The sequence below is a fragment of the Etheostoma spectabile genome, chromosome 16, assembly GCF_008692095.1.
Source record: "Etheostoma spectabile isolate EspeVRDwgs_2016 chromosome 16, UIUC_Espe_1.0, whole genome shotgun sequence".
Classification (NCBI taxonomy): Eukaryota; Metazoa; Chordata; class Actinopteri; order Perciformes; family Percidae; genus Etheostoma; species Etheostoma spectabile.
In genome coordinates, this window is record NC_045748.1 from 16005406 (window position 1) to 16031856 (window position 26451).

Below are 26451 nucleotides of genomic sequence, written 5' to 3' on the forward strand. Positions count from 1 at the left end.
ATCTCATTATTTCTCTCTCTGGTCAGAATCATGTACTTCTCTTAATTAAATGTCTTCACCACCCACAAGTCAACGTCTTTGTACATAAAGTAGGCCACTGAAACACTGAAACAGCTTGTAAATATAGATATTGAGAGTTAAATGTTCAAGATCGCCACATGTCCGCAATATCAGGTAACTGACTTTGTACTTGTGGGGGACAACAGCTAAAAATAGACCCACGCCCCAAGACCGCCATCTCTAGCCTGAGTTCACACTGAGATCCTACATCATAGGTCCATATCCACAACCACACGGCTATGACTAGGGTACGTAATACATGCATGGCTGAAAATCCCCTTTACAGGCTGAGGCAACTGTTTTAATACCTCGAGTATTACTATTTTAATCACATGTGATTCAGCTCTGAGGTGACTTATTAGAATTGTTTGTAAATTGTCTTTGGAACTGGTAAATATTGTGAATTTTACTGCTTTGTCTCACACTGCTGACAAGTTGACACACTGCTGGCATGCATGATACACTTTTGTCAAGATTAATACCTCAAAGAGATTTACAAGTATGATGAATTTTGGATTTTTCTGTTTAGTTTTCTGCTCAGTTATAGCCAGTTAGTGTTCAGAAAGTCTTACATGTTAAGGCAGTTTTTTAAATTATTAATTAACTTGAGCTCACGTCTTTAAAACAAGTTGTCCACATACTCTCCAGAGGCTTGAAGATGCAGCAGGATCTTGGGGGTGTTGTGTGACCAAGGATGGATCTATTTTGGCACAGGCAGTCAAAATGAGATCAAATTACACTTTCTTGCTCTCAGTCACACAGGTGCTGACATCTTTATTGTTTTATGTCACTACAGATCAAGTCCTATCAAATGCACCAATCAACCACATCAACAACATTGATTTCTGATTGAGTTAAAACCACCCAAGTGCCTAAAGTGGTAAAATTACCTAAAAGTAGGTTTCAACTCAGATATATGGGACCATATGCACCCCATTACTTAATCTAAATATGGAGTCAATGTAGTAAATTTGGATTGTAAAATCAAACAGATTGGAATCATTTAAAGAAAAGTTAGTGTTTTGTGTTTCGCAGCTTGAAAATAGTGTAGAGTTTATTTTCAAGGTGTTTGTCAATAGACTTACCAAAGTTAGGATCTCTATTCCATAGTAAACATTTCAGGCGTGTGGGCTCTTCTAGGTGTCCTTTACTGCAGAAGGAATGTAACAAATGCGGGTCATGGGTGAAGATGTGCTGGTATTTTTCCAGTGTCTGTGCCACCAGTTCCATCTCCTGCAATCTTGTATATCAGGGTGCATGTTTTGAAGCCTCCTACGTCAACACTTCATACCACCCCTGTCAGGTTGCTAACACAAGCAATGTGAATTTAGACACAGCTATGGTTTTACAGCCACATCAAGTCTCTGAATACTAGCAACTGTAATCTAAAAACAACAACAACAGGAAACACAGCTAAAATCTAAAGAAACATCCTGGTGTTACTCATCCAATGTATCTAACAAGAACTATGTAAAACCATGCTTTACCAAATTATGACGATTGGAGTTTCATGAATGTTGAGGGAATTAGCAACGAATACTGCAGCTTCATAAATACCCCATGTAAGGTTGGTAATAAATAAAGCTGCAGATGGTTTTCAAATTCAAATGGTTTTCAAGGATAATTTTTAGAACAACTCAGAAGAACCTGAAATGCAAAAGTTTGGTTTGTTCCGACTGCATTACAGATTATAAGCAGAAACCGGATGGAATTGTACTCTCCTTACATATCATGTACTGCAATGTTCTACCTTTGAAGTAATGAGAAACACCAGATATTCTTAAGAAATCTCTCAATATGTTTGTAACTCCTTTTTTATCTGGTAAATAACTAACAGTGACTGATCCAGGTTATTTAAAAGATTAATATAGATAATGCATGTTTTACTAACTGTCAGTTGTGCAAGACAATAGAAATTAAAGCTGCAAAGAGAGTTGGACGGGCCCTCGCACCTCCTTGCATGCCGGGGTTACTGGCGGACGCCGCTCCTTGCGGCCGTGCATTTGCGCAGCACTCAGACACTGCAACTTGTCACCAATGAAAAGGGAACTCTTTGCTGAGTTCAATGATATCTTACATAAGACTCTACGTAACACAGTTCATTAGTTGTGAAAGGGGGCGTGGTTAAAGCATAAGGGGCAGGCCAAACCAATGAAAAAGAAAGTCTCTGCTGAGTTCAATGATGTATCACACAAGACTCTATGTTAAACTGTTCAAACTCCATACAAATGTGGCGTGGCCTGAGTACATGGGTGTGGTTAAGACATAGGGTCCGGTTCAGTAGACCACACATTCTAAGTTTCATGTAAACCAGATGATGTTTGTCATATAAGGCTGATTTCCTGTTGCCAGCGGGGGGCGCTATGACCAAAAGTCAATATTGTACTGTAGTTACTGTTGTTACACCCACTTCCTGATTCAATGGCAAAATGCGCAAAATGGCGGTCCTGCCCCAGCCCTGCCCTATAATGAAAAGTTTTTCTCTTAATTACTTTTCATCTTTAACGTCTTAACATGGCACAGACCAAATTTGAAGTTGATCAGATAAAATCTCTAGGAGGAGTTTGTTAAAATATTAGATGTGGAAATGGCCAAAATACACAAATTTCAAACATTCCATTCAACATGGCGGACTTCCTGTTTTGTTTAGGGTATGGCTCCAATGACAATCTTTGTACATCTTGACATGCCTCATACATGTACAAAGCTTGTTAGTCTGTGTTAAACGTACTGCAGTGGCTCAATTTTTTAAGTTTTGTAGGGTGTGCTTGCGAGCAATTTTCGCGTGCCTATTTTCGAAAACCCAGGATTGATGCGGCCGCCAATTTTGGTGAGTTTTTGCATATGTTAAGCCCCTCAAAAAGGCAATTCATTTGCCAGAAGAAAGAAGGAATAATTCCTTCGGTTCCAATAGGGCCTTTGCGGCTCTCGGTGCTCAGGCCCTTATTAGAGTGTGTAGTCTGCAGCAGCAACACAAACACCAAACGCAGGACGTTTTTATCAGCTACAAGGTAACAACAACAGGAAGGTTTTCTGTTGATAAGGTTGTGTCCTTTAAATGCTTGCAAAATAGATGCAACATGCATCAACAAGATAAATAGTTAGAGGGAGATAGTAGGCCTTCAAATATTTCAGATTGACGAGGTAAATATACACAAGAGGCTCAGATGAAAGAATATTTGACTGTCTGTCTTCACTTTGCAGGTACTGAATCTCAGGATCTACGGACACAGTTGGACCCGGTATACAAAATGACACCAGAAAAGTCAAAGCCGACCAATCCGTGCGCAGACCTTTATGCCATTTGTCCCAAAACTTGGCCTGTAGTTGCTGTTTGACAGCTGGAGTTTTGCTGCTGACAATCTTTTCTAGCAGCACAAATAAGTCTTAATAGATCTTTCACTCCTTTGCATGGATGACCAAATGCCGTCACCATCGGACATTCAAACCGAGGATTTAGACCCTCTATCTTGTTTGCACAGACCCAAGGAAGACAAGCTGTCTGCATATAAGAAAGGAGTAGAGGCTGTGTCAGATCTCTCAGACACCAAAGACAAATCCACTGAGCCTTTATCAAACATTGCCAAAAGCCTCTCTCAAGAGAAAAGCACAGGCTCATCCAGTTATAACATGTCAGAGTGTTCACCACTTTGCACCGAGCCTGCAAACCATGATGATTTTAGGGTTTGTAGCTATGTTGGCTTTTCCGAACCTGTATTACCTCTTTTACCGCACTTCTCTCATGACTTTGTTAAACAAGAACCATCCCTCTCCTTTTCACTCATTCAACACAATAGTACACCTAAACCTCTCGGGGTGTCATCATCTACTTCTGAGGGTTTAACGGAGCCATCTCTCACTGAGACTCTCTCCAACTCAGAACACAGTCGAGCTGTTTTCCTAATAAGGTCAGAATCACATCAGTCGGATAGTTTAGAGAGTGATACAGCTATAGCTCCTGTGTCAGACCTTTATATTTTTGAAAGTGACACACAAGACTTCATCTTGAGCCCTAATCCCCAGGAGATTCAATGTCCTGAATACCACACATTATCACAAACTGACTACGATGCACGTGTCCTGATTGGTGATTCAGACCATGTGGTGACACAATGCCATCGTGGTTCTAGTGAGGAACAAGGTATGGTGGACTATGAGTCAGACGTGAGCCAACATGCAAAGCTCAGACCACCTGCCGTGGATGCCTGTGAGGCAGGCTTGATGTTGGTAAATGACGATAGTCGAGGGAAAGGAGAGGTCACTGATTTAACCCCCCAACCACAGCGAAGCGACAGCCCTATCGAGCTGTGGCTGGACGCATGCCAGTATCTAGCCGGTGAGGATACAGAAGATAGGGATGTTTTAGACAAGACGGGACATTCTTTGATGCAAGGAGGGCTCACTGGTGACTTGTCTTTTCCCCCAGGAGAGTCAGGTTACAACCCTGATGGTAGCGACGGGATTGGCTGGTCCAGCGATGACACCAAAGGTTGGGGTCCACCTGTTGAGAGGTGGTCATCAGTGGACAGCTGGGCAAGTGCACTCTCAGACTGGGCTGGGATCATCGCGGCTCCACCAGAGGACTTCACAGCTGCCTTCACAGAGATAGGGGCTGAGATAGACGCTCTGACACAGGCATTAGCAGAGGTAAATACACATATAGAAATCGAGACATCTAAAGAAGGAAAGGGTGAGGAGCCAGCAGCGCAGGCACAAACACAGCCACCCATGGGTGTCCAGGAACAGCCTATAGAGGCACAAAACATCTCAGTAAGCTCTGTCCTCTCCGGGCAGAGCTGCCTCGAGGGCTCCCAGAGCCTTGAATCCTTGTGTGATTCGACAGCTACCACACAAGGAGAAAATGTGCTAGAAGAAATCCAGAGCAGCCAGGCTGAGCACACTCCATACCCAACACATCAGCACTCATCCATGGGATCATCCGGTGGTACGGTGGTCTCTCCTGGAAGATACGGTGTAGATGGGAAACCTGGATCTACTTCTTCTTCTGAACTGGACCTTTCTCATTTTGGAGGATTTGTCGAGTCAGATAATTTCATGAGCAATGAAGAAGATCCAATCATACTGACTATAATAGAGGATACAGATTTGGAGGGACAAAATACACTTGGTGAGCTACTAATTGAAGAGGTAAGATGACTTATTTATATATTTAAATTTGAAACATGGAAATGTGTGCTCTGCTTCAAGTGAAACGCATGACATATGAGTGCATGTCACAAAACTAAACTTGGGGATGGTATTTTTTTGTTGTGTTGGGTCAGACACATACTCTTCACACACACTCTCAAACACACATCACTTTCTCTAAAGTCTGTGACAGACAGAGCAAAAGAGCAGCAGAAAGATTCACACTTCACAAGAGAGAGAATAATAGCGATCACCTTCACATCAGTTGTACTGGCCAACAGATAAATCAGTCATGAGCTTGGAAACATTCCCACTCTTGCCCTTGACAGTGTTGTGATGCCTACAGTATTGATAGCCAGTCAGGAGGTACATAGAGAGTAAAATCCGCGTATGAGACTCACGAGTATTGTCGCCTTGCTTTGGGTTGGAGCCACCTATTTTGCACCCATGAAGGACTCTCACCAAGGCTTGATTCTGTATTATTGTCCTCTGGCTCCAATTTTAAAGACTGACAGCTGTTTGTGCTAAAGGAAACAGAGAGTGCACGAGAGGAAAACTTCAGATGGACAGAAATGGCATCTAATAATAGCGGAGAGTTCAATGATAATAGCATGCATCTATGGCGTGTCAGGGTGGAGGGGTGAGTGGAGATCACAGCTGAGGACTGGAACATGACCCTCCCTTACTCTCTCTCTCTCTCTCTCTCTCTCTCTCTCTCTCTCTTTACATACATACCCTTTAACACACCCCACCTCATCTCCTTTAAAAACCCAGGATCAGGACAACAACAGGTCCATGGGCCTAGGAGACTGCTTTTGATTGGCTTAGGTGCTCAAGGCATAGCTGGAGCTACTGTCTATAACACCAACAGTGTGGTCTCAGTTGCATGCAGGACACATGGACTGTGGGATTGGATACAGAAGCATGGTGTTTCATAAACGTCTGCTTTGTTGCTCTATAGAAAGGTATGTGTTGAATGGATCTGAATGTTACGGCATGTTTTTGTTTTTTCTGCTGGATCTGCCTTTAAAATAATTACCTGTTTAGTGTTATTGATGCCAGTACTTCAACACTATTATTAGATTCAAGATTCAAAATCCTTCAATAATCCCACAATGGAAATGCACACTGTTGCAGCAGCATGGGATAAGAGGAAAAGTAGAAGCTACAGATTAACACACAATAATAATTATAAATATAGTATTATATGTGTATACTATCATATGACAGTCTTAGTGGATTTAGACATTCTTTTACTTAAACGCATGACAACAATTAATCTCAATCTCAATTAATATTACTATCTCATTTTAATTAATATTTGTCTACTTTCCTTATCAGCCCTTTGGAGATGAAGTGTGTGAAGTGACAGATGAACACAGTGTCTCCCGACCAGATTTAGTGGCCAAGCAAGAAGCTAAAAGGAGGTGTGGGCCAGCTGGGGTTGATCGTAAAGGAACTGAACCTCCAACAGATCTTCTTTTTCTTGCCAAACACACTCTGACAAACTCACAGGTTCCAGGTGTGCACACACAACCAGGCCTCCACACACACGTGTTGTCTGACACTTTACCGGACCTTGACGGAGCATGTCAGGTGGAGCCAGAGTGGGGAGGTCTTAAATTTATTATGCCCTTAGCTCCTCTTGGTATCGACTCCTCCCTCTTCTGTCGGGCAAGCTGTTTGGAAGGAGATCAAACATGTTCCAAAAGGTCTCTCAATGACGACCGAAACCTTTGTTCTGATCACGTACAACCTTGTGTTCCCTGGCCAACCTCGGATGGGATTACTGAGAAAACATCTCTGGAAGTTGATGAGGATTTGATTCATAAAAAGGGAAATACAACAGAGTCTGCTGGGAAATCTTCACCCAAGGCACAACTGGACTTTGTCCCTGCAAGGAAAACAATAGTTGAGGAGATTCATGACCTCAGTGGAGCACTATCAAACTCGGCTGATGTCCCTGCAGATCATTGCATCATCTCAGAGAGGAACCGCATTGCATTCATAACTTTAGATCTAAATGACCCATTTGTATCCAGGGCTCCAAAACCCATTGCAAAAGCGGTACAATCTGAGTTGAATCTAAAAACAGCTGAAAAGATGCCACACAAAACCCATAAGTCCACCTCAGAGAACAAAACACGCTCCAAAAAGGACAAAACAGCTGGTCATCATTATGGTGCACATGTTTCCAAGAAACAGGAGAATTTATCTCCCCATGTTTCAGCCCAGCAAGTCTGCAAACAACAAGAAACCCATCCTCATATTGGGGAGAATCACACCAGTGAGAACACTCCAGTCAGGCTTGAGGAAAATGAGGCTAAATTGGTGATTGAGACTGGTGTGGCAACTGAGAAGGCACCAAACAAGCCACACGGCAAGAAGAAAAAGAAACATGCTCCGAATGCAACAGGAGTGAAAAGTGTGGTTGAGCCACTGGTTGAAGTGGAGAATGGAGCAAAGCCAAACACTGCAAAAGGAAGGATTGATATGTTTGAGGCCAAGCTGGGTGCTGGGAAGACTCACAAGGACAGTGATCAGTCAGTTGAGAAAAAGTCCCAGCAACCAGAGGCCAAAGCTAAAGCTTCCCGAGCAGAACAACCTCAGCATCAAAAAGATCATAAAGACCACCAGCTGAAGAACTTCACCAGTCCTATGAACGACGATGTTATCAAAAGACGACGGCTGTCAGAGGATAAGTTTGGAAAGATTGTCAGTGTTTTGGAGGCTAAACTTCCGAAGCCAGAAACTTCCATTCAGACAAAGGGAGAGGAGCCCAAAGTAGATACCGGGGCAACTCGCAAAAAGGCGTACAGTGAAGTGGTCAAACAGAAAATCCCACCTAAGGAAGGTAAGAGATGGACCATTTTTATGCTAAACACTCTTCTATGAAACATTATAAACACAAGTTCTCCTGCATGATGGTATGTGAACATCACATAATAAAAGCATTTGACAATGTCTCCAGTCCCCAAGGTAGTGCAGCCTATCCAGGCTGTGTCAGTGAGCGGGGACCCCCAGAGTCTGGGCCTGTGGTGTCAGTTTACTCCTGTCTATTCCCACCACACTGTCACCTGGAGCAGAGGGGACACTGTCCTGTCTGAGAGCAAGATAAGGTATTTCATTTTACATGATTTAGGTGGGGGGGGGCACACAAAACAAGAGGTGTGGGGGTCATCTGCCAGAAAAATATTTTTAATTTGAATCCCATTTCCTGATTTTCAAAATACATTCATAGGGTCTATGGTGGTACAGTATCCAGGAAATAATTAAGTTGACCACAATGAAATTGTGCCAATAGTGGCCAGTCCCTGAGACATATATGTAATAGATTATATAGTGACAGTATACTTATTTTAGTCAAAATAATGCTACAGCATGGTTCATTATTTTCTCTGTGACGTAGCCCCACAGTCCCTTTGAATTGAACTGGAAATTCAAAATGTACTGTATATAAGTTAAATGTCACAGGAAATTAAAATTTCAAATTCACTGCCAGAGGGTTGTTGTTGATGTTGTGTAGAGATTAGTGGCTTTGTCTGGTGCATTTTGTGACACTGTGCCTTTCTCTGAAGTGCAGGGGACGAGAGCAGAGTGTCACTGACCATCTCCAACGTTTCTCACAACGACTTGGGCATGTACCAGTGTCGGCTCACTAGTTCACATGGATCAGTCACCCTGGACTATCTGCTCACATATGAAGGTATACATCATGATTTAACTATAACAACTATCAGGACACAAATGCGGTTCAAATGTGCATCCAACACATTTTACAACAAAGAATGCATTTCTTATTTTTTACAATTTTACAGTGCTTAGTGAGATTGTCATCCCTCCATCTCCAAAGACCATCTCATGTGAGTTATGATCCTAGAATCCTTATTAGTGTACACACTTAAGCTATAAAATGTTTTGACAGTTAAGAAATCTCTTTTTTTTCTAGCTGCCCCTGTAGAGGTTGGTAGTGAAGAAGAGGATGTCCACTGTTGCGGGCTGATTTTCAAAGAGGATTTTCTATCTGATCAACACTTTGGAGAGAACCAACATGCCAGCATCCTCACTGAAAAGATCCACTTTGGGGAGGGGATGCACCGGCGGGCTTTCCGGACCAAGCTGCAGGCCGGTCAGATACCTCTGTTACTACCTGGACACTCCTGTGTGCTCAAAGTACACAATGCTATCAGCTATGGGACCAAGAACAATGACGAGCTCGTTCAGAAAAACTTTTCCTTGGCTGTAGAGGTAGGAACACCGTGGGACTCTCCAAAAGTGCTTCATAGATCAAAGTGTAATTGCATTATGTGCATAAACGTCCTCTTTGGGAACCAATCTCCTTACATGCCACTTAATACTTTTTATGCCACAGAATTATGGAAATGGGATGAAATAATTAATATATAATGGTGACATAATCACAATATTGCTACCACATTCATTTAATGATGCTTTGGACAATGCCTTTTTTCTTTAGGGAAAGAAGTTTTGTGACAAAATATTATAGATTTTGTTGAGAAATGCCACATACAGTAAAATGCTAAGGAGGTTTCACAAAATACACTTTCTTTGTACTAAGAGTTACATGTTTTTGGCTTAACCTTTTCATGCAATGTCATACAATTTTGATTAAAAAGGTCAAATTTATATGAAGCTACATTATAGACATAATATGCAACATGTGACACTTGGGGCCATCAGGTTGTCATCCCATTCTGAGTTTAAATACAATAAAACAGCTTTTTTCTTTTATCAAATATTTTATAGAGTCATAGAGTCTTCTACTTATGATCATGTGTCCACAGATCTTTAAACATAGAAAGTATTGTAATTGACTTATTCCTCTGTAGGAGTGCCATGTCCAGAACACAGCAAGAGAGTACATCAAGGCGTACAACACTGCTGCACAGTCTGTGGAAGCCTTCGGAGAGATCCCCGAGTGAGTGACACGAGCTCTAAACTTCATGCACAGCCTAAATCTCTGCCTTTATTTTAAAAGGATTTAATATACTCATAGCTCAAGCCATTTTGATTTATGCTTCCACCAGGATCATTCCCATCTACCTGGTTCACCGTCCATCCAACAACATCCCGTACGCTACGCTGGAGGAGGAGCTGATTGGTGACTTTGTCAAATATTCGGTCAAGGACGGCAAAGAGATCAACCTGAAGAGACGCGACTCAGAGGCAGGACAGAAATGTTGTGCTTTCCAGCACTGGGTGTATCACAAGACTGAGGGCAACCTGCTGGTTACTGACATGCAAGGTCACGTAGATATTTTGAAATGTGTATAAGTTCAAAGTGTTTTTTTTTCCCCTGCAAATCATCATGTGCTTTAAATTACACTTAAACTAAACATCAGTCTTCTTTTGTGTTTTCAGGAGTGGGAATGAGGCTCACTGATGTGGGAATAGCCACCTCTAAGAAAGGGTGAGTATTTATTTTGAGACCAAGAATAGTTGCAAATTGTTGACATATGCAAATTGATAGATCAATTATTTCTTTCTTTTTAGATATAAGGGCTTCAAAGGAAACTGTGCCACCTCCTTCATCGAACAGTTCAAGGCTTTGCACCAGTGCAACAAATACTGTGAGATCCTGGGCCTCAAATCCATGCAGCCCAAACCTAAAAAGCATGCATCTGCTCCGAAACCCAGACCCCAGCAACCTTCTGCTGCACCCAAGAAGAAAATATTTGGGCCAACAGTGAAGGGCAAGTCATAATAGGAGGAGAATCTTGGACTACGGGTGTCATTTGTATTGAAATGGTGAGGGTTTTAAATAATTTGCTTGACTCATGCTGGACCCCATCATGCAGAGTTTGGCCTGTCAAGGAGGAATCAGAAAGGTGTCCAGAGTGTTGCGCTGCAGAAGACCAGATGATGGAGAGGACAGATGTGTTTGACTCTGAAGAGAGCAATTTTTACACAAGTTTTTGCTTCATCTTGTGTTGAACATTTGAGAGATATATATTTTATTTTAATGAGATCCTTTCTGTACGAGAGTGTATTTATGATTTCGGGGAGGGCACTTTATTTTTACTTGTGGGAAACTGTAAATTATGGTCTGGCTACACCACCCTATTCTATTAGGGGTCGGGGGGGGGGGGGGGGGGCGGGGGGGGGGGGGGAGATCTGGCGTGTTTGTAACTTGCTACTTACTGTTTGTAAAAGAGTACTTAATAAATTAAATAAATCCATCTATCTATCTACTTCTTTAAACCAATCAGAGCAGAGATAGAAATAAGGGAAGGGATGTCAGTCTTTATCCTAGCAACGTACATCCATTGAGCCAGACTAGGAAAACTGTGACAAATTTAACAAACACTTAAAAACGATGATGATAATAATGACTTTGTGGACAGTGTTGAACTGTGATGTCTTAGAGATTGCATTTCTGATGAGATTTTATTGTTTTTTCTACTTTGGTGATGTCTTCAAACCATTAGTTCATTAAATTAATGAACGTGTTTATTAATTGAATAGAAGAAATGTCTTCTAAGTAGGTTATTTGACACGTCTTGTTTTAGATTCAGTATGAGTGGGCAATTTTCATGTGTATGGTGTGTGAGGTGACAAAGATATATGATAATTGCATTTTCAGTTTAATGTTAGATTATTCTAATGTGTTTTTGTCATTAAGTAAAAGCTATTGATGCAGGATAAGATGTTTTTTTTTATTCTGGAAAAAACACAAATACATTTTGTACACACACACACACACACACACACACACACACAAAGTATGCATTTGAATGTATTCACTGACAAATGTGAAGATTTATTGATTTATCATTTCATTGTCTGGTGCATTTCTGATTGTTGAAGTGATTATTAATGGCTGGTGCATTTCAAGGATCTATACGTTACTGGTCCAGCTCCGACTGAGTGAGAGAAATGTAAAACCAAATCTGGCATCCAAAGCCTACTTACACACTTATGATCTCAATCACATACCAGCTATTCAAAGGCAGTCTCAATCCCTGACTCAAATTGCAGACATGGTTTTCAGGTTGCAGTAATGGCCAGTGTGTAATCACCCACAGTAGATCTTTGTTATTAAAGAAAAGTTGCTGGTTCAAGATGCTTTGTGATTTATTTTAGTCAAGTTAATTCAACTCACATTTTCAATGACACTGTGTCTATGTTCATATGTACATTTATACTTATCTTTGTACACAGGACTGGATTTGAAGGGGATTTTAAATGTGACTAGTACATCTTTCTCATGAGCAGCAGACAAAAAAAACACTTTATTTATGAAATTTGAATGGATGAAGACCATTGTGCAATCATGGTAGATGACCCGTATGCATGTTGTAAAAAGTTTTACTGATGACACCACAAGAAATGACAGCAGCATAAAAACAAATGGACGCTCTGTTTCTATTTATACTTACAGTAGAAGGTCTCCAGCAGCAAATTAGCACCTCAAACGCTAAAGAAAGTGGGTCACACTCTGAGGCTTAGGACCATGCAGGATGTCGGTCTGTATTAATACACATCTATTTTCATCTCTGCCCCTCCTGCGTGGTGTAATGTGTCCTCGATGTGTTTTTAGGCTTACAGAATGAATGAGAAAACTATTACAAAGCTACAAAAAGAACACAAACAGAAGGAAAAATAAAAATCCAATCGGGAAACTGAGGATAATACTGAGGTCTGTTTCACACTGTAGCTATTTAGTGTGAAAATGGCGTTTGAAACACAGGACACAAACACCATTGTCACACTCCACAACTCTAGAGGACAACATGTACTGTAGATACTGCAGATGGAGAGGTTAATACTGGTGGATGGACGACCTGGTGGAGGAAGGGGGGGGGGGAAGTAGATTGGTGACGTGTAAAATCAATAAGCAATGGAGAGAGTTAAAGTTCGAAAAGAAACACAGATAATGTTAAAGTACAGATGGTGTTGGTGTGTAGGCCTGTTAAAAACCTAGGCTGAAAACACACTAAGCTATGATTTATGACTATCCATGCAGCACTTTCATTTTGTACCCAGACATATGCAGAAATAAAACTCAAAGGGAAAACAGAAAAACAATTGAAAATGGGGGAAACAACACTGAGTAAATACACAGGGCTTATCCGTAGTGTCCAAAGTCCATGTTGTTTTTTACTGATTGTGGGGATGACTGCAGCTGTGGGAGAGAGTAAAAGACCACATGTGTGATCTCCATTTCTTTCTATATAATACACATTTTTGCATTAATTTTTCTAAAAATGTAGAACATGGAGTTTGTTGGGACAGAATGCCACACTAGATTGGTTGTTTCTGCTTTAAACTATATCATATAATATTTCTGAGCTGAAATTTCAACCAATGATTTTTTTTAATTGAGTGTAAGTTAACCTTAGTTCATTCATTAATAAATCAATTAACAATTTTACTAACAAAACTTTGATAAAAAAACATTATTAAAGGATTTAAACTTATTGCAGAACAACAACCAACTTACCTCAAATTTCTAAAGTAGATCCTCTTTCCAGGACATGTGAGTTCGAACCCAGTGGTCACTCTCCTGCTTCTTCTCTGCTCCTTCCCTCTCGCTACAGTGTATCTTCTTGTCAGAGTGTTTCCAAACAGTGAAAAGTCCAGTTGTGCGTCCGGAGCTGCACAGTTCATGAGGTGATGTGTGGTGCATTTGGGTTTGATGTTATCCCGTTCCGTATCCCTGTCTTTATGTAGACAGAGCAAGGTTTGGACAAACAGCCAGTTCCACATTAGTGATAAGCTACAGGGGAAGTATTGATCGACCCTGACCAGAGGTAGAGGGTGAGCAGTGAAGGAGGGGGAGACAAAAAAAAATTGCCTCAGTGAGGCAACAGGGCCTTAGTACCAAGGTTTACCGAAAGTTGCCGTGAACTGAATGTAATGGCCGGTGGCTCCTAATAGAAGAACAAACTGGAAAATCTATGTAATATGTAAGAACAGTTTATTCATAGAGCACTTTTCATAGAAAAAAATCCCAAAGTGCTCCACAATAAACAGAAACACAATAAATAAAAGACTTAAGAATACAACGGAAATCAGACAGCCGTAAGAACCTTTGTCTGACTAAAAGCCTGTTTGAATAACGCCTTCAACTGCTTTTTAAAAGAGTCAACAGAATGTAAACAACTGAAAGAGAGGGGCAGTACATTCCACAGCCTGGGTGCCACTGCTTGAAATGATCGATCCCCTCCGGTTATAAAATGAATGCAGGGGACCACTAACAACATCTGACCTGATGACCTCAAACACAAGACTCTAATACAATAGGGAGTGTGGAGGAGTTGAAGGGCCCAAAATGGTAGCAAGGTACACAACCAGTAGGCAGATGAGTCGGGTTAAAATTAGACAATCATGAAGAAAAAGCAAGTCAAAGAGTCAAGTCAACACAAAAGTTACATCCTAACTCTATTTATCCGAAAGCTTATGTTTCTTCTTTGACAAACTCTATTTTTAAATATCACACACATTGGTTGTCCAAATTCTGAGTAGTTTCAACATTTCCAGTTTTATACAACTGGAAATGCCTAAAACACATTCTGAAGACGTGCGTGTTTGAAATGATGTCGATTAAGAATGACTTTTGTCAACTTTAATCTATTATTAAAGATGCTGAACTACTGTAAAAGATAGTGTAGACTTAGTGTCTGATTGCGCTGCACAGCATTAGGTCAATGCAACCTTTGTTTCTATTCAAGATATGACAATCACCGGTACTTCTAATCCTCTAAAATACAGATAGCTGCAGTTTGCCAATACTGTAATCCTATAACAATAAACCACAGTTACATTTTTTTACACTACTGTAGCAAACACTTGCTAAATTTTGACAGTTGTCAGAAAGAAGCGGTGCTGCTTGCTAGGTGATGTTAAAATCATCATGTTAAATTGCTGGTGTTTAAAAGGAACAATGTAGCAACAATTAAAATCATATAGTTGACAGGTTTGCCCATCTGGGACTTAGCAGAGGAATATTAGAGTTGAACATTAATCATTAAGAGTATTTTCAACTTATGAGGATCAGCTTTTGGCACAGGTCATTGATTTAACTTCCATCAGGGTTTCATTGAGGTCAGTGCTGTGACCTAATATAGAAACAGGGATGTGAGAGACTGGAAATGTGTTTTTCAAAATGTACTCTCATTTGCACTTTGTGACATTATTTTCAAGCAGGTGGATCTAAAGAAGAGTTGGCTCTTGGTTTGTTTGTGACCAGATTGAGGATAGCAAGGCTTGATAAAATGTCCCTAGACAGGCAGGGTGGCTTTTATTTGCTTATCCTTGGAGCTGATAACTTCTAGATTGCCTATGTGAATGAACTGAGGTCCCTTCACCACACTACGTGCACTGCACACACCAAAAAAAGAGGCAGGGGGAATTACAAAAAGTCTCTTTCCTTTCTCAAGAGAGGTGTTTATTGGAACAATCTCTTACAGCAACAGCACCTATCCATTAATTAAAGACTTTTTGTAAAACTTTGTGACCTTGTGTGAAAGGAATATGTTGGTACAAGTAAAAATAAAAATTTAGAGTCATAGCTATAAATCTGCTAGTGTACACTTAAAGGACCATTCTGGTATTTCTGTACATTTCAAGTCAGAAATGATTTAAAGTACAAAGGTCAGTTCAGATTGGTATGAATAACCTGGCAAGTATGAATCTGGATGAATTCTCAGAATACCTTTTCAAAGTTTTTTAATAAAATGCATTACTTTAAACTGCTTTAAGCTGCTTATACATTTTAAATACTGTCCGGTAGGTTTGTCTACAACAATACAAGCTAATTTACAAGATGCTTTATTTTTAAATTTTAACTTTTGTAAAGAACTAGTAACTAAAGTGGTCAAATAATTGGTGTAAAAAGTTTTATACTTTCCCATGAAAGTATAACGTAATGGATACACTGAAGTAAAGCATGAGAACATTATTACTTGAAGTTTTACTTTACTTAAATACACTACTTGGGTAAATGTACTTAGTTACTTTCAATCAGAGCAAAAAACAAATAAATCATGAGCATTTGTGGAAAACCTAATGTTCATACAGGACTGTTAAGACAGTAACAAGTTTCCAATCTAATTTCATCTACATGATATATTTATGGATTTTGTGTTTCTACTTCTGGTATAAGGAAAGTCCAGTCACATTAACTCAAACAACACACTGGGAAGTTTCATTTTATTTGACCGAAGTTAAATGCACTCAGTTTCAGAGAGTGGTGGAATCTTTAAGTGATATTTCCCGTCATTCATTAAAAAAAGGACTAATCTTTACGGGGTCAGTTTGAGTGGTGGGATCACAGGAGAGAGCAAACACGAGGGAGGGGAGGGAGGGACAAAAGAAGAGAGAAAATGGAGAAGACTCAAAGTCTCAGCTTCACTTCTATCACCTTTTTCTACCTCAGCAGCAACCCAGATTTACAGACTATTTATATTGCACCAGGAAAGTGCTCTGAATGGAGAGAGAAAAAAAAGATTCACATTCAAGTTAATGACAAAAGACATAGAACAGGCGAAATGACCTCAGAGTGATCTATAAAGTGCCCTTTAGGTTCAATTGTGTTAGAAAAAGGAGAGAGAAACAAAAACATAAAAAAGAAAAAAAAAAAACAACATTTTTATCTATGTAAGAAACGTGCTGCTTTATGTTCAGTGGCAATCACAGCTTTTCTCTCAAACACTCGCGCGCGCACATACACAGCTTCATTTTAGTGTTGTTGATCAGTAATACTTCTGTTAAGTCCATACATATATATTTATATATCATTAAAGAACATAAAGGAGCCCCCTCCCCAAGAACAACTTACAGCATTATGAACAGCAACAGGCATGAGAATATTAATATAAATGTCGCAGTGAAACTATACCTACGTTTTAGTTTTGCCTTCTCGACCTTGCACGTCCAAATTACTACGATGTCGTCAAAGCAAACACAAGATACAGTGTCATGCTGCTTTCATATCACTACAATAAAAAAACATTTTATTCAACACATTTGCTATAACCGTAACAAATGATTTATTTTTTCCCCCCAGACTAGCCAGATTTACACTTCACACAAAATGTCATATAGAATTGTCAAAATAGTAAACAACATTGTTCATCAGTACAAATACGTTAAGAGTATTTTCCTGCAAGAAGTATACCAATGATTAAAAATTAAATTGGTTCCGATGACAAAAAAACTATAAAAAAAAAAAAATTTGGGGAGTATCTTATACCCCATTCTTGATTAGCAGTGGCTAAAAAAAAAGAAAAGGCTGCAGCAGAGATTTCTGATCACACAACATATAAACAAGGCTCTACGGAGGGGTGTGGCCGATTTCCTGAAATGTGATTGGCCAGCATTCCTAAGGTAACCTGGTGTTGGTCTAAAGATTTGAGAGAGTTGTGATCATAATGCTATTGCAGTTTCTTAGAGAAATAGTGCATGAGGAGCCAAACTAAGGCCATGCGAAATCCCCTCCACTGAAGGGTGTTGAATACTGTGCTATAGTGTACTTAAAGGAGCTATTGAAATGCATTAGTGTTTTCCAGCACTGTAGATTTTCACAGGACTGGGGTAGAGGGGAAACAAACTGCGGCTCAGGGGCCAGCTCATTCATTGCTCATGCCTGTTGATAATTATTTCAGCGTTCAACAGTGCGACACTCCTGTTCATTCCCCAGCACCTTTAAGGAGTGACTTACCCACTCAGAAAAGATTTAAAGTTGTAGGCATATTGGCTTGACAAATCGCTGTACGGTCTCAAGCCACCTTGCTGAGAAAGTGGCTCACAGTCAGGCATTACAGTACAACATGCTCGCACAGAACTGCTACAGCAGCTGGTTTGATATCCCTGTGGCATTTTGTTTTGTTTATTTTTTTTATTGTTGGTTGGTTGGTTGCAGTCGGAGGCTGCGGTCGTTAGTCGACCCCCTCGAAGCCCTGCGCGTTCTCCACAGCCATGAGCAGTTTCTCTCTCAGGTCCTCAAATGAGTCGTAAGTGGGCAGATCCAAGCGGTTGAAACTGGGAAGAAAAATCATTACCAAGTTATTACCATGGCATTTGGTTTCAAAATGCACTTGACTCAAATATATTTAGCCCAAGCTTCATGGACAGCAATGTTTGGTTGATCAGTCCCCTTTGGTCCAGAATGAAACTGAACGACTTGATTGACTGGCACAAAATTTGGTAGAATTGTTCATGGATCCCAGACAATGCATCGTAAAAGGTCCTATGACATGGTGCTCTTTGCATGCTTTTAAATAGACTTTAGTGGTCGCCTGATACTGTATCTGAAGTCTCTTTCCTGAAATTCAGCCTTGGTGCAGAATTACAGCCACTAGAGCCAGTCCCACAATGAAAGAGGGGGGGGGGGGGAATTCTCTGGGTGGGCAAAGCAGAGAAAGGGGAGGTAACCTTTCCCGTAATGACCTCATAAGGAGCAAGATTCCAGATCGGCCCAGCTGTACTTTGTGTTTGTATTCTACATACTAAATAGGATGGTGAACATTGTAAACAATACACCTGTTTAGCATTAGAATGTCAGCACTGTCACATGCTGGCATTAGCATTAAGCAAAAAGCACCACTGTGCCATCTCTGTGTGTGTGTGTGTGTGTGTGTGTGTGTGTGTGTGTGTGTGGTAGTAACATACCATGTGTGAGCTCTTGGCAACTTATCTGGTGTTCCCCACTGCTCAATTGTGAACAGCTGAGGTCCATTAGAACCTGGCACAGAAAAAAACATAAACTATGATCCCACCGTTGAGAAATAGAAATACTTGAATTAGACCACAAATTTAACCTCTAGGTACAGTATATTCAGTAGATTCATTCATTGGTAGAGAAAGAGGAGGAAGGAGAGCATTTTATGTAAATAATTTCATTAACAAATATCATGCAGTATCTTCTCACACTGATGCCATATAGAAAAGAAATCTTAAACTTTGAAAAAATGATATATATGTGATGTAACATTTTAGCATTCATAGAATTATACATTTTTGGTCATGCCTCATCCGTTTCACACATTTATCTATCTGTATGTGTACAGTGATATTAATCCAATTCTTCGAACTGCAACTGACTTTTAAAGAACTAGCAGTTATCTGTTGAGGTAACGTACCATAAAGCTCGGCAAAGCCATTCATGGGCACTCGTGACGTCCCCGTAACAAACTGGAGGAGTCGGATCCTTTTTTCAGCATCCATCAACAGGACAACCTAAGGAAAGATAAAATCTCTCGGTGGTATTTCTCAAATAGTACACATAATTCATTTAGGAAATACTTGTCTCTACACCCACAAAAATAATTTGTAAAGTTCTACAGTTACAAACACAAGGAAAAAAAAACAGGAAGAATCATTCAAAGCAGTAAGGCCTGTGTGTGTGTGTGTGTGTGTGTGTGTGTGTAAGTAAGTAAATCAAAAAACCCAGCACAAATTCAAACAGAACCCGTTTGATCCAGGCTCTTTCATCAGTGCAAACAAGCCTGTTACTTCCAAAAAGACTTTGATCTCAAAAGCAAGGCCAGCAAACCTGTCACAGGCTGGACAGAGGGAAAGATGACTGCTACTAGGGCTGTAGCGATATGCAAAATAAAACCGAAATCGAGACACTCAGCTCCACAAACCTGCATCGCGGAGTGAGAAGGCAGAATCGCAACACCCCCCTTCCAACTCCCAGAGTTATCCGTCCCGTCCAGATCCAATGCTTTCACATATTTAAATTAGTATTAGTCCTTTTGGTGCCTTATTCCTGTTTTGTCTGGTACATTTTGCTAACTGTACAGACAGCTAAAAGCGAACGAGGGGTGCAACGGAAGTGTAACGTTACAAATGGCCGCTGTTCTGACTCGGGTGCCTGGCTCTGTTTCCCGACGGTTCAGTAAACTGCTGTTAGCGTCCTTAGCACCGGAATCCAGTACTGACCAGGCTGGTTCCAAGCTGGCTTGGGGCTGACTGTGGATGTGTCCGTGGACCGGGGCTGTTGTCAGCTCTCATCCCGACTGAAGCCTTGCAGCGCCGGAAGACAGAGGCAGAAGACGGGTGGGCTAGCTAGCTAAATTACCTTTAGTCGGTCTAAACAATCATACTAAAAATAACTGAGCATGTTGAAAGGTGTCGTAATCTTATGCTGCCCACCCGGAATAACATTAGCTACTTCTCAACCAGCACCTTTACAGTAGGCACCAAAGCACTTTTCCTCTTTGTTCCCCCTACAGGTTAGGTGCAGAATTGTCCATAACTGTTACCTTTACCATTATTCTTATGTCTCATTCCGAGGAGTCAATGAACCACTGAAACGATTTTGGAAACATTATTTTAAGGTACAAAAGAATCTTTGGTGTTGGATCTATTGATACTGAAATCAATAAACAAGGTATCTGTTGTATAACTATGTTGCAAAGTGGGATGTAAACAATGACAAAACAATACCATGTGACAGAAAAAAAGTTATATTACGTTTACTGACATAAAAAAAAAAAAGAATCCGGGTTTGTATCAAATCGTGGGTCAAAAATCATGATACAAACCGAACTCTGGGTTTGGTGTATCGTTACAGCCCTAACTGCTACCAACTTTTATTATGAAATCTCCGTGACTAATATGTGGCAACATGTAGCTGGATGTGTGGCTGTATCACAGTCGTACCTTCCAGAACCACTGTATAACAGGATGGTTGGGACAGTAGCCGTTCTTGTAAACAGTGTGTTGCCTCCAGTCATTGACGTCCACGTCACCTAGACCACACATGAGCAGCTACACAGAGGGCAAGGGAGAAAGAAAACATTAACAACCAGTGTCCACTTCTGTTAAAATGCCAAATGTCAAATTGCACAAAAGTGTATTGTAAATACAAGTCATGGTGTGAGAAGTGATTAAATAAAGGATCCATGCTGTACCTCCAGTTCATTTTCATCAAAGATCTTGATCAGATCTATGAGAATGAGCTCAGTGAAGCCCTGAAAATTAAACAAAATTATTAAATTATTAATTAAATTATGAAATGAAAGTTCAATTCCAGCACAAGGACAAAAATTGAGATGTTAATACATTTTGAAAGCTACAGATATTAAAGGAGGAGGTTTAGGTTTAGATTCAGAGGACCTCAGGCTTGCCAACTTCAAGTCAGTGGTCACATTGCCCCCAAGTGGCGACTGTATTATTGCACATAAATACCTCCAGGAATGCGTTCATCTGCTTCTGGACCCGGTTGACAAACCTCCACTGGATGACCAGGCTGTCAGAGGGTAAATTATTGATATTTAGATAGTGTAACTTTATTGTAACCATTGCTAAAAGCCAGGAACTATTCATAAGAAGAAAATGATTTGTCACGTTCTTACTCAATGTATTCCTTTTTGTTCTCGTTGGTGACCACCATGTCCGAGCCGCTGGGCTTCAGGTCGACCTGGTACGTCTGAGAAAGGAAAGAAAACACAACAAAAATAAATAAAGGTTTGGCACTCCAGATACCAAACTACATTACTTTACTGCAAATGTAAACGCTGACTGATTTTGGGGGTGCACACCTGTCCAAAGTTGTCCTCGTCAATACAAAACCTCAGGTCCAGCTCAGTGGGATCGTTCTCCAGGATCCACTTCAGAGAGTTGTAGTATTCACTGTCCTGCAGAGATACAGGGCAGATTAACGTTACACACAGAAAAAATGAAGTGGCTTTTATTTGCAAAATTCATCCTTGGCTGTGTTAAATTTGTATGTATTTCCAAATAAAATCAACAACACTGTGGTCAGTGTTGTTGTAGTAACTCAATTGCAAGTCTTGCATTGCCAGACCTCAGCGCCGTGCAGGAGGGTCTGGCTAGTCCACACAGCAGGGATGGGAGAAAAACATGCATCTGGTTTATTGGCATGGCTTTAAACCAATCACAATAATCATGAGCCCCTGCGCCTCTGCAAAATAGCCTCAGGAAGGAACATGTTTGTGTGGAACATACGTATGTTCAAAAGTTGTTTTAGTAATGCAACAGAAAACTAAGATTGGACAGATAGTCTAGCTAGCTGTCTGGATTTACCCTGCAGAGATCTGAGGAGCAGTTAACCATAGTCCTAAGAAATCCACTGGAGTTTAAAATTACAACACAAACGAAGAGGAAGGTAACGGATATCCAGCCGAAAAGAGGGACATAACACGAAATTTCCTGCAGCAACAGAGCAATCCCCGAAGTGGAAGGTCAGGGATTAAGACTACTCAATTGTTAATTAAAAAAAATTAAAGAATGGTGATTGTGAAAATAATAAAAATGAATTATGAACAAAAGCTTATTCACCAAATACATATTCCGTCTATTTCACAAAGTCAAACAATCGAAGATAATACATGGGGTTAATATAATTTAGTAGCAATGAGATCTTACCACAGACTCCATGTCTTTAAGGGAGATCTGTTTTCCCAGCATCATCTTGTAGAAGGGTCGGATGAAAAAACCTAAGAAAGCAGAAAACAACATTACGCTGTAACTGTATGTGTGTGGTAAAAAAAAAAGTAACAATAATACAATGAAAATGTTGCTGCAGAGTTGCAAATACACAATAATAAAAGATAACCTTTCCGTACATTTCTAATATCAAAGGCAGGATACAAAATAAAGAAGCTTACCATCCAGTAGTTTTCCATGAAACACAGCCATTCCTGCCACACGGCCGATGAACTTAAAATAGGAGAGGTGATCCTCGTTGCACAGGCCAGAGTTGGGATTGATTTGGAGTGTGTAGTTGTCTCTGCACAGACAAGAGAACAGAGGAAAAAAGTAATGTCGATGGTTTCATTTCCAGGTTATTCTTTACTGCTCAGAACAGTCTGTAGTACCCATACCCAATACAGAAGACTTTGTTTCTTGACGGAAACTGCAGTGTTTCAGCTGCAAGCCATGAAAACAGAACATTTTGAAAAGAAAATGAAGAAAATGGATTTGACGACAGTGGAGGACACACCTTTGCCCTTGATTTAATACAACAAACACAAAATCACCTCACTGAAACAACCTTGACTTTATAAAGTACAGCTGGGATTTATTTCATGAGTTTTTAATTAGTGTTCCAGCCATTTTCTTTTTTATGATATCCATAGTGCTTTATGCCAGGTCACTAGACACACAACTGGACTCTCCTTGTCCTCTTGATTTTGATCAACTACTGCTCCCAGATGAGACGTCTTAAGGTGTTTTTCATAGCAGATAATGTAATAATAATGTATTTTCGCTCCTTACCATGGCAACAAAAGCCCGCATGATTCACACAGACGCTGTGTTGGAGCATCTCATATCGCAAAACGTTGTACAATATGACATGCTATTGTTTTTGCTAAAACTGTTGGGTGACTTTAAAAGCTTGGTTAAGAGCAACATTTTTCATTTAAAGTGTCTTTATGCACCCACGAGCAAACACACAAGCGGAGACAGAAGGCGGTTGCTTAGCATTGGCTTTTATTTAACTGCATTTGCATGATAACATTAAAAAAAACTAAATAATAAAAGTGGCTATGATGAATAATCAGTGTGATTTCATTTGAAAGGTTTTAATCCTAGTCTTTTTTTTATTAAATCAAGCTAACGTTTTAATTAAAATAAGGTTGTTTTTTTCTTGTTGTTGTTTTTTTATAAATGTTCCTGCCTTTATAACAGCTTGATTTATATTATTTATGCTTTGTTACCTTTGCCCTAAATGAGAAAAATGAGAGAGAATCAACTGAGTGATCATCCATTAACGATGGTGCCAGGAAAAGGAACAAAACATAAGTCATTTTATCATCTCAACCTTTGCTGTATGTGGGAAAGATCGCCAGAATGGCTTTTTGGATGAGAGGAAAAGTTAATCAGTATAAAAGGAAACTTTAACAAGTCTTATAGGGAAACAACACGGAAGCTCTAGCCCTTTTGCTCTTTTCGAGCAACCAGACACAACAAAAACAGGTCGTTGTACCTTGCAGAACCCAGGAGTTGCTGGTCGGTTATTAGGTTTGTGTTATTGTGAGATTTTGCTGCTTTAAAAAGATTAGGAACTAACTAAACTAACAAACAAACCAAACAATCGTGGCACCAGTAGACCAGCAACTCCTGCGTTACGTGAGGTAAGATTACTGTTTTTGTCAAAGAAGTCTGGTGGCTTTGACGATAGCAAACGGCTTCGGTTCCTGTCAGAAATGGCTGTTTGACGGCAAGGTAAAGCATACAGTGAAACGGATATACACGTCTTTAAGTGGGCCTTTTTGTAGGTGGCTAAATATGTTTAACAGTTTCCACAGCAGTACATTGCTTAGCTTCGGTGTCAGTACTCCTGCCAGCTTATCCAAACTGGGTGCCAACCGCCATCTACTGTGGGTAATACACTGACTATGGATAAGTGCCGCATTCAACCCCACTTCACAAAATTGGAACAATCCTTTTAAACACCAAGCCCTGCGTCATATCCTGTTTCTCAGTTAGAAGCAGCTCTGGGAATCTTAAAGTTAGCACACACAACAAGCAGAGACTTACGTAGCAGAGTATTCAAACAGGCCGTAGTAAGGATTGAACATCTCCTTCGACAAGAGGAAAAACCACTCTCTGGCCACACCGCCGTAGTCCAATCCTTTCTCTAACTCAAACTCGATCCACAGCCGTGACTTCAGAACATCAGGCCTCTTCAGGGACATGATTCGACGGTACGATTCCTCAAAGATGTTGTTCCTGTGTAACTTCATCTCGAATCGGTTGGGGATGTCAGCCTAAGATAGTTCACATAGAACAGACTTTAATGCAAATAAAAAAGCATGCTATAATAAATTCAGGTAAAACTAATCTAGGGCTAAGGTAGATGGAAATATGTGACCTTGGTGCAAAGAAAATCTGGGGATTTAACTGACAACCACCTCGTTACAAGCGCGCTTCTCTAACCACCGTCTATAAGCATGCATAGAAGTTAATCTCAGCTATTCATTGTATTTAATATTGTTACTATTAACTAGAGCCTGACCAACATATTGGCGGGCCGATATTATCGGCCGATATTAGGCATTTCTCAAACTATCTGTATCAGCATTTATAATGTCCAATAAAAAAATAGAAAATAAAATATTAATAATAATAATAATATACAGTGGCTTGAATAAGTTTAAACACCCATGCTAAAGTTGATTAAAAAGAGGAATAAATGCCTTAAAATTTTTTTGGGGAAAATCCAACCTTTTAAGGACACCAATTTCCTTTGTGAATGAATAATGTATTATAGCACATAAATAAATATTCTTCCTTAAAATAGAGGGGGCATAAGTATACACACCCCTATGTTAAATTACCAAAGAGGCAGGGACATTTTTATTTTCAAAGGCCAGTTATTTCATGGATCCAGGATACTAAGCATCCTGACAAAGTTCCATTGGCCTTTGGAATTAAAATACCCCCCCATCATCACATACTCTTCACCATACCTAGAGATTGGCATGGTGTTATTTCAGTTAGCTTAATAGCTGGTTTGATTTGCATTGAGAGATGATCGTATGGTAAGTTCCCCATGCCATCACAGTTAGGGAAGAAAACAGGCAGTAACATGCAATTCTGCACTCCACCTTCCAAGTGTGGTCATGAAGAAATGTAAAAAATATTGGTATGAATGTTTAGCATGCGATAAACATGTCAAACTCAGTCCCGCAGTGTCAAGGCAGAGTAAGGAAAGATGAAGTATGGCAATCAATCAAAATTCTTGTGTGAGGAGAGGATGTGAGGTTTCAACCAAATTTAGCTATGTTTTATTAAAAAAAAGAATAAAGTGCCCCAGCATAAACCGAGAAACCCAATTATTTGTATTTTAAAAATCACTTCTTACCGGTTTCTTCAACTTCTTCCTGAAGTAGTCGTACTTCTGCTTGAACTCTCTGGAGTAGGGAACAACCTGCACAGACATTAAACAACACAGCTGATCAATGCCCAGTTATGAAGATTTGGGTTGTGATGTAAATTTGTAAAATTGTAAAACTTAATATGCTTTGATTTCTTGTTAAAAACTAAAAAAAACTAGATGGAGTGTAACTTTGGGAGAGGAGTCTGTAACTAGGGAGAAGAATATCTGAAGTGGTACACAGACTGACACCAAGGTGCTGGCATGTTAAGTGACAAGCGCAAGGATCGAGTGATTTATCTTTGTTGTACAAGGACTCTGATGATAGAGTGTAACAGATAGATGTTAAAAGAAGAACTTGTTGTCTGTGTAGCAATGCTGCTTTGTCATAAAGATTCTTTAAAGTAGTGTGTGGGGGGGGGGGG

The 26451-nt window shown here is 40.1% G+C and overlaps 2 protein-coding genes and 1 long non-coding RNA gene across 17 annotated transcripts in view; 1 reads left to right on the forward strand and 2 right to left on the reverse strand.

The window, feature by feature from the left end:
• The first annotated feature begins 238 nt into the window (after nt 1-238).
• Nucleotides 239-12290, forward strand: alpk2 (alpha-kinase 2). Its single transcript, XM_032539845.1, has 12 exons — nt 239-308; nt 3265-4396; nt 4487-5208; nt 6550-8062; nt 8180-8327; nt 8787-8914; nt 9027-9071; nt 9158-9456; nt 10059-10147; nt 10257-10474; nt 10591-10639; nt 10723-12290. The coding sequence occupies exons 2-12, from the start codon at nt 3472-3474 to the stop codon at nt 10931-10933; spliced, it is 4347 nt and encodes a 1448-aa protein (XP_032395736.1). The 5' UTR covers nt 239-308; nt 3265-3471; the 3' UTR covers nt 10934-12290.
• Nucleotides 12291-12439: 149 nt separating this feature from the next.
• Nucleotides 12440-13876, reverse strand: LOC116704416 (uncharacterized). The gene is made up of 2 exons (XR_004335677.1): nt 13673-13876; nt 12440-13013 (listed from the first exon to the last, which is right to left on the reverse strand). It is a non-coding gene; the product is annotated as an uncharacterized LOC116704416 (long non-coding RNA).
• A 2493-nt stretch (nt 13877-16369) lies between these two features.
• Nucleotides 16370-26451, reverse strand: part of nedd4l (NEDD4 like E3 ubiquitin protein ligase) — a 47549-nt gene continuing 37467 nt past the window's right edge. For all 15 annotated transcript variants that reach the window (XM_032539862.1, XM_032539861.1, XM_032539865.1 and 12 more), the window contains 12 exons: nt 26015-26080; nt 24688-24917; nt 22812-22933; nt 22570-22640; nt 21723-21818; nt 21537-21610; nt 21370-21430; nt 21093-21152; nt 20842-20949; nt 19314-19410; nt 18844-18916; nt 16370-18213 (listed from right to left, as the gene is read on the reverse strand). In XM_032539862.1, coding sequence (XP_032395753.1) covers nt 18111-18213; nt 18844-18916; nt 19314-19410; nt 20842-20949; nt 21093-21152; nt 21370-21430; nt 21537-21610; nt 21723-21818; nt 22570-22640; nt 22812-22933; nt 24688-24917; nt 26015-26080 — 1161 coding nt within the window. In that variant the 3' untranslated portion in view covers nt 16370-18110. The remainder of the gene's footprint in view (nt 18214-18843; nt 18917-19313; nt 19411-20841; nt 20950-21092; nt 21153-21369; nt 21431-21536; nt 21611-21722; nt 21819-22569; nt 22641-22811; nt 22934-24687; nt 24918-26014; nt 26081-26451) is intronic.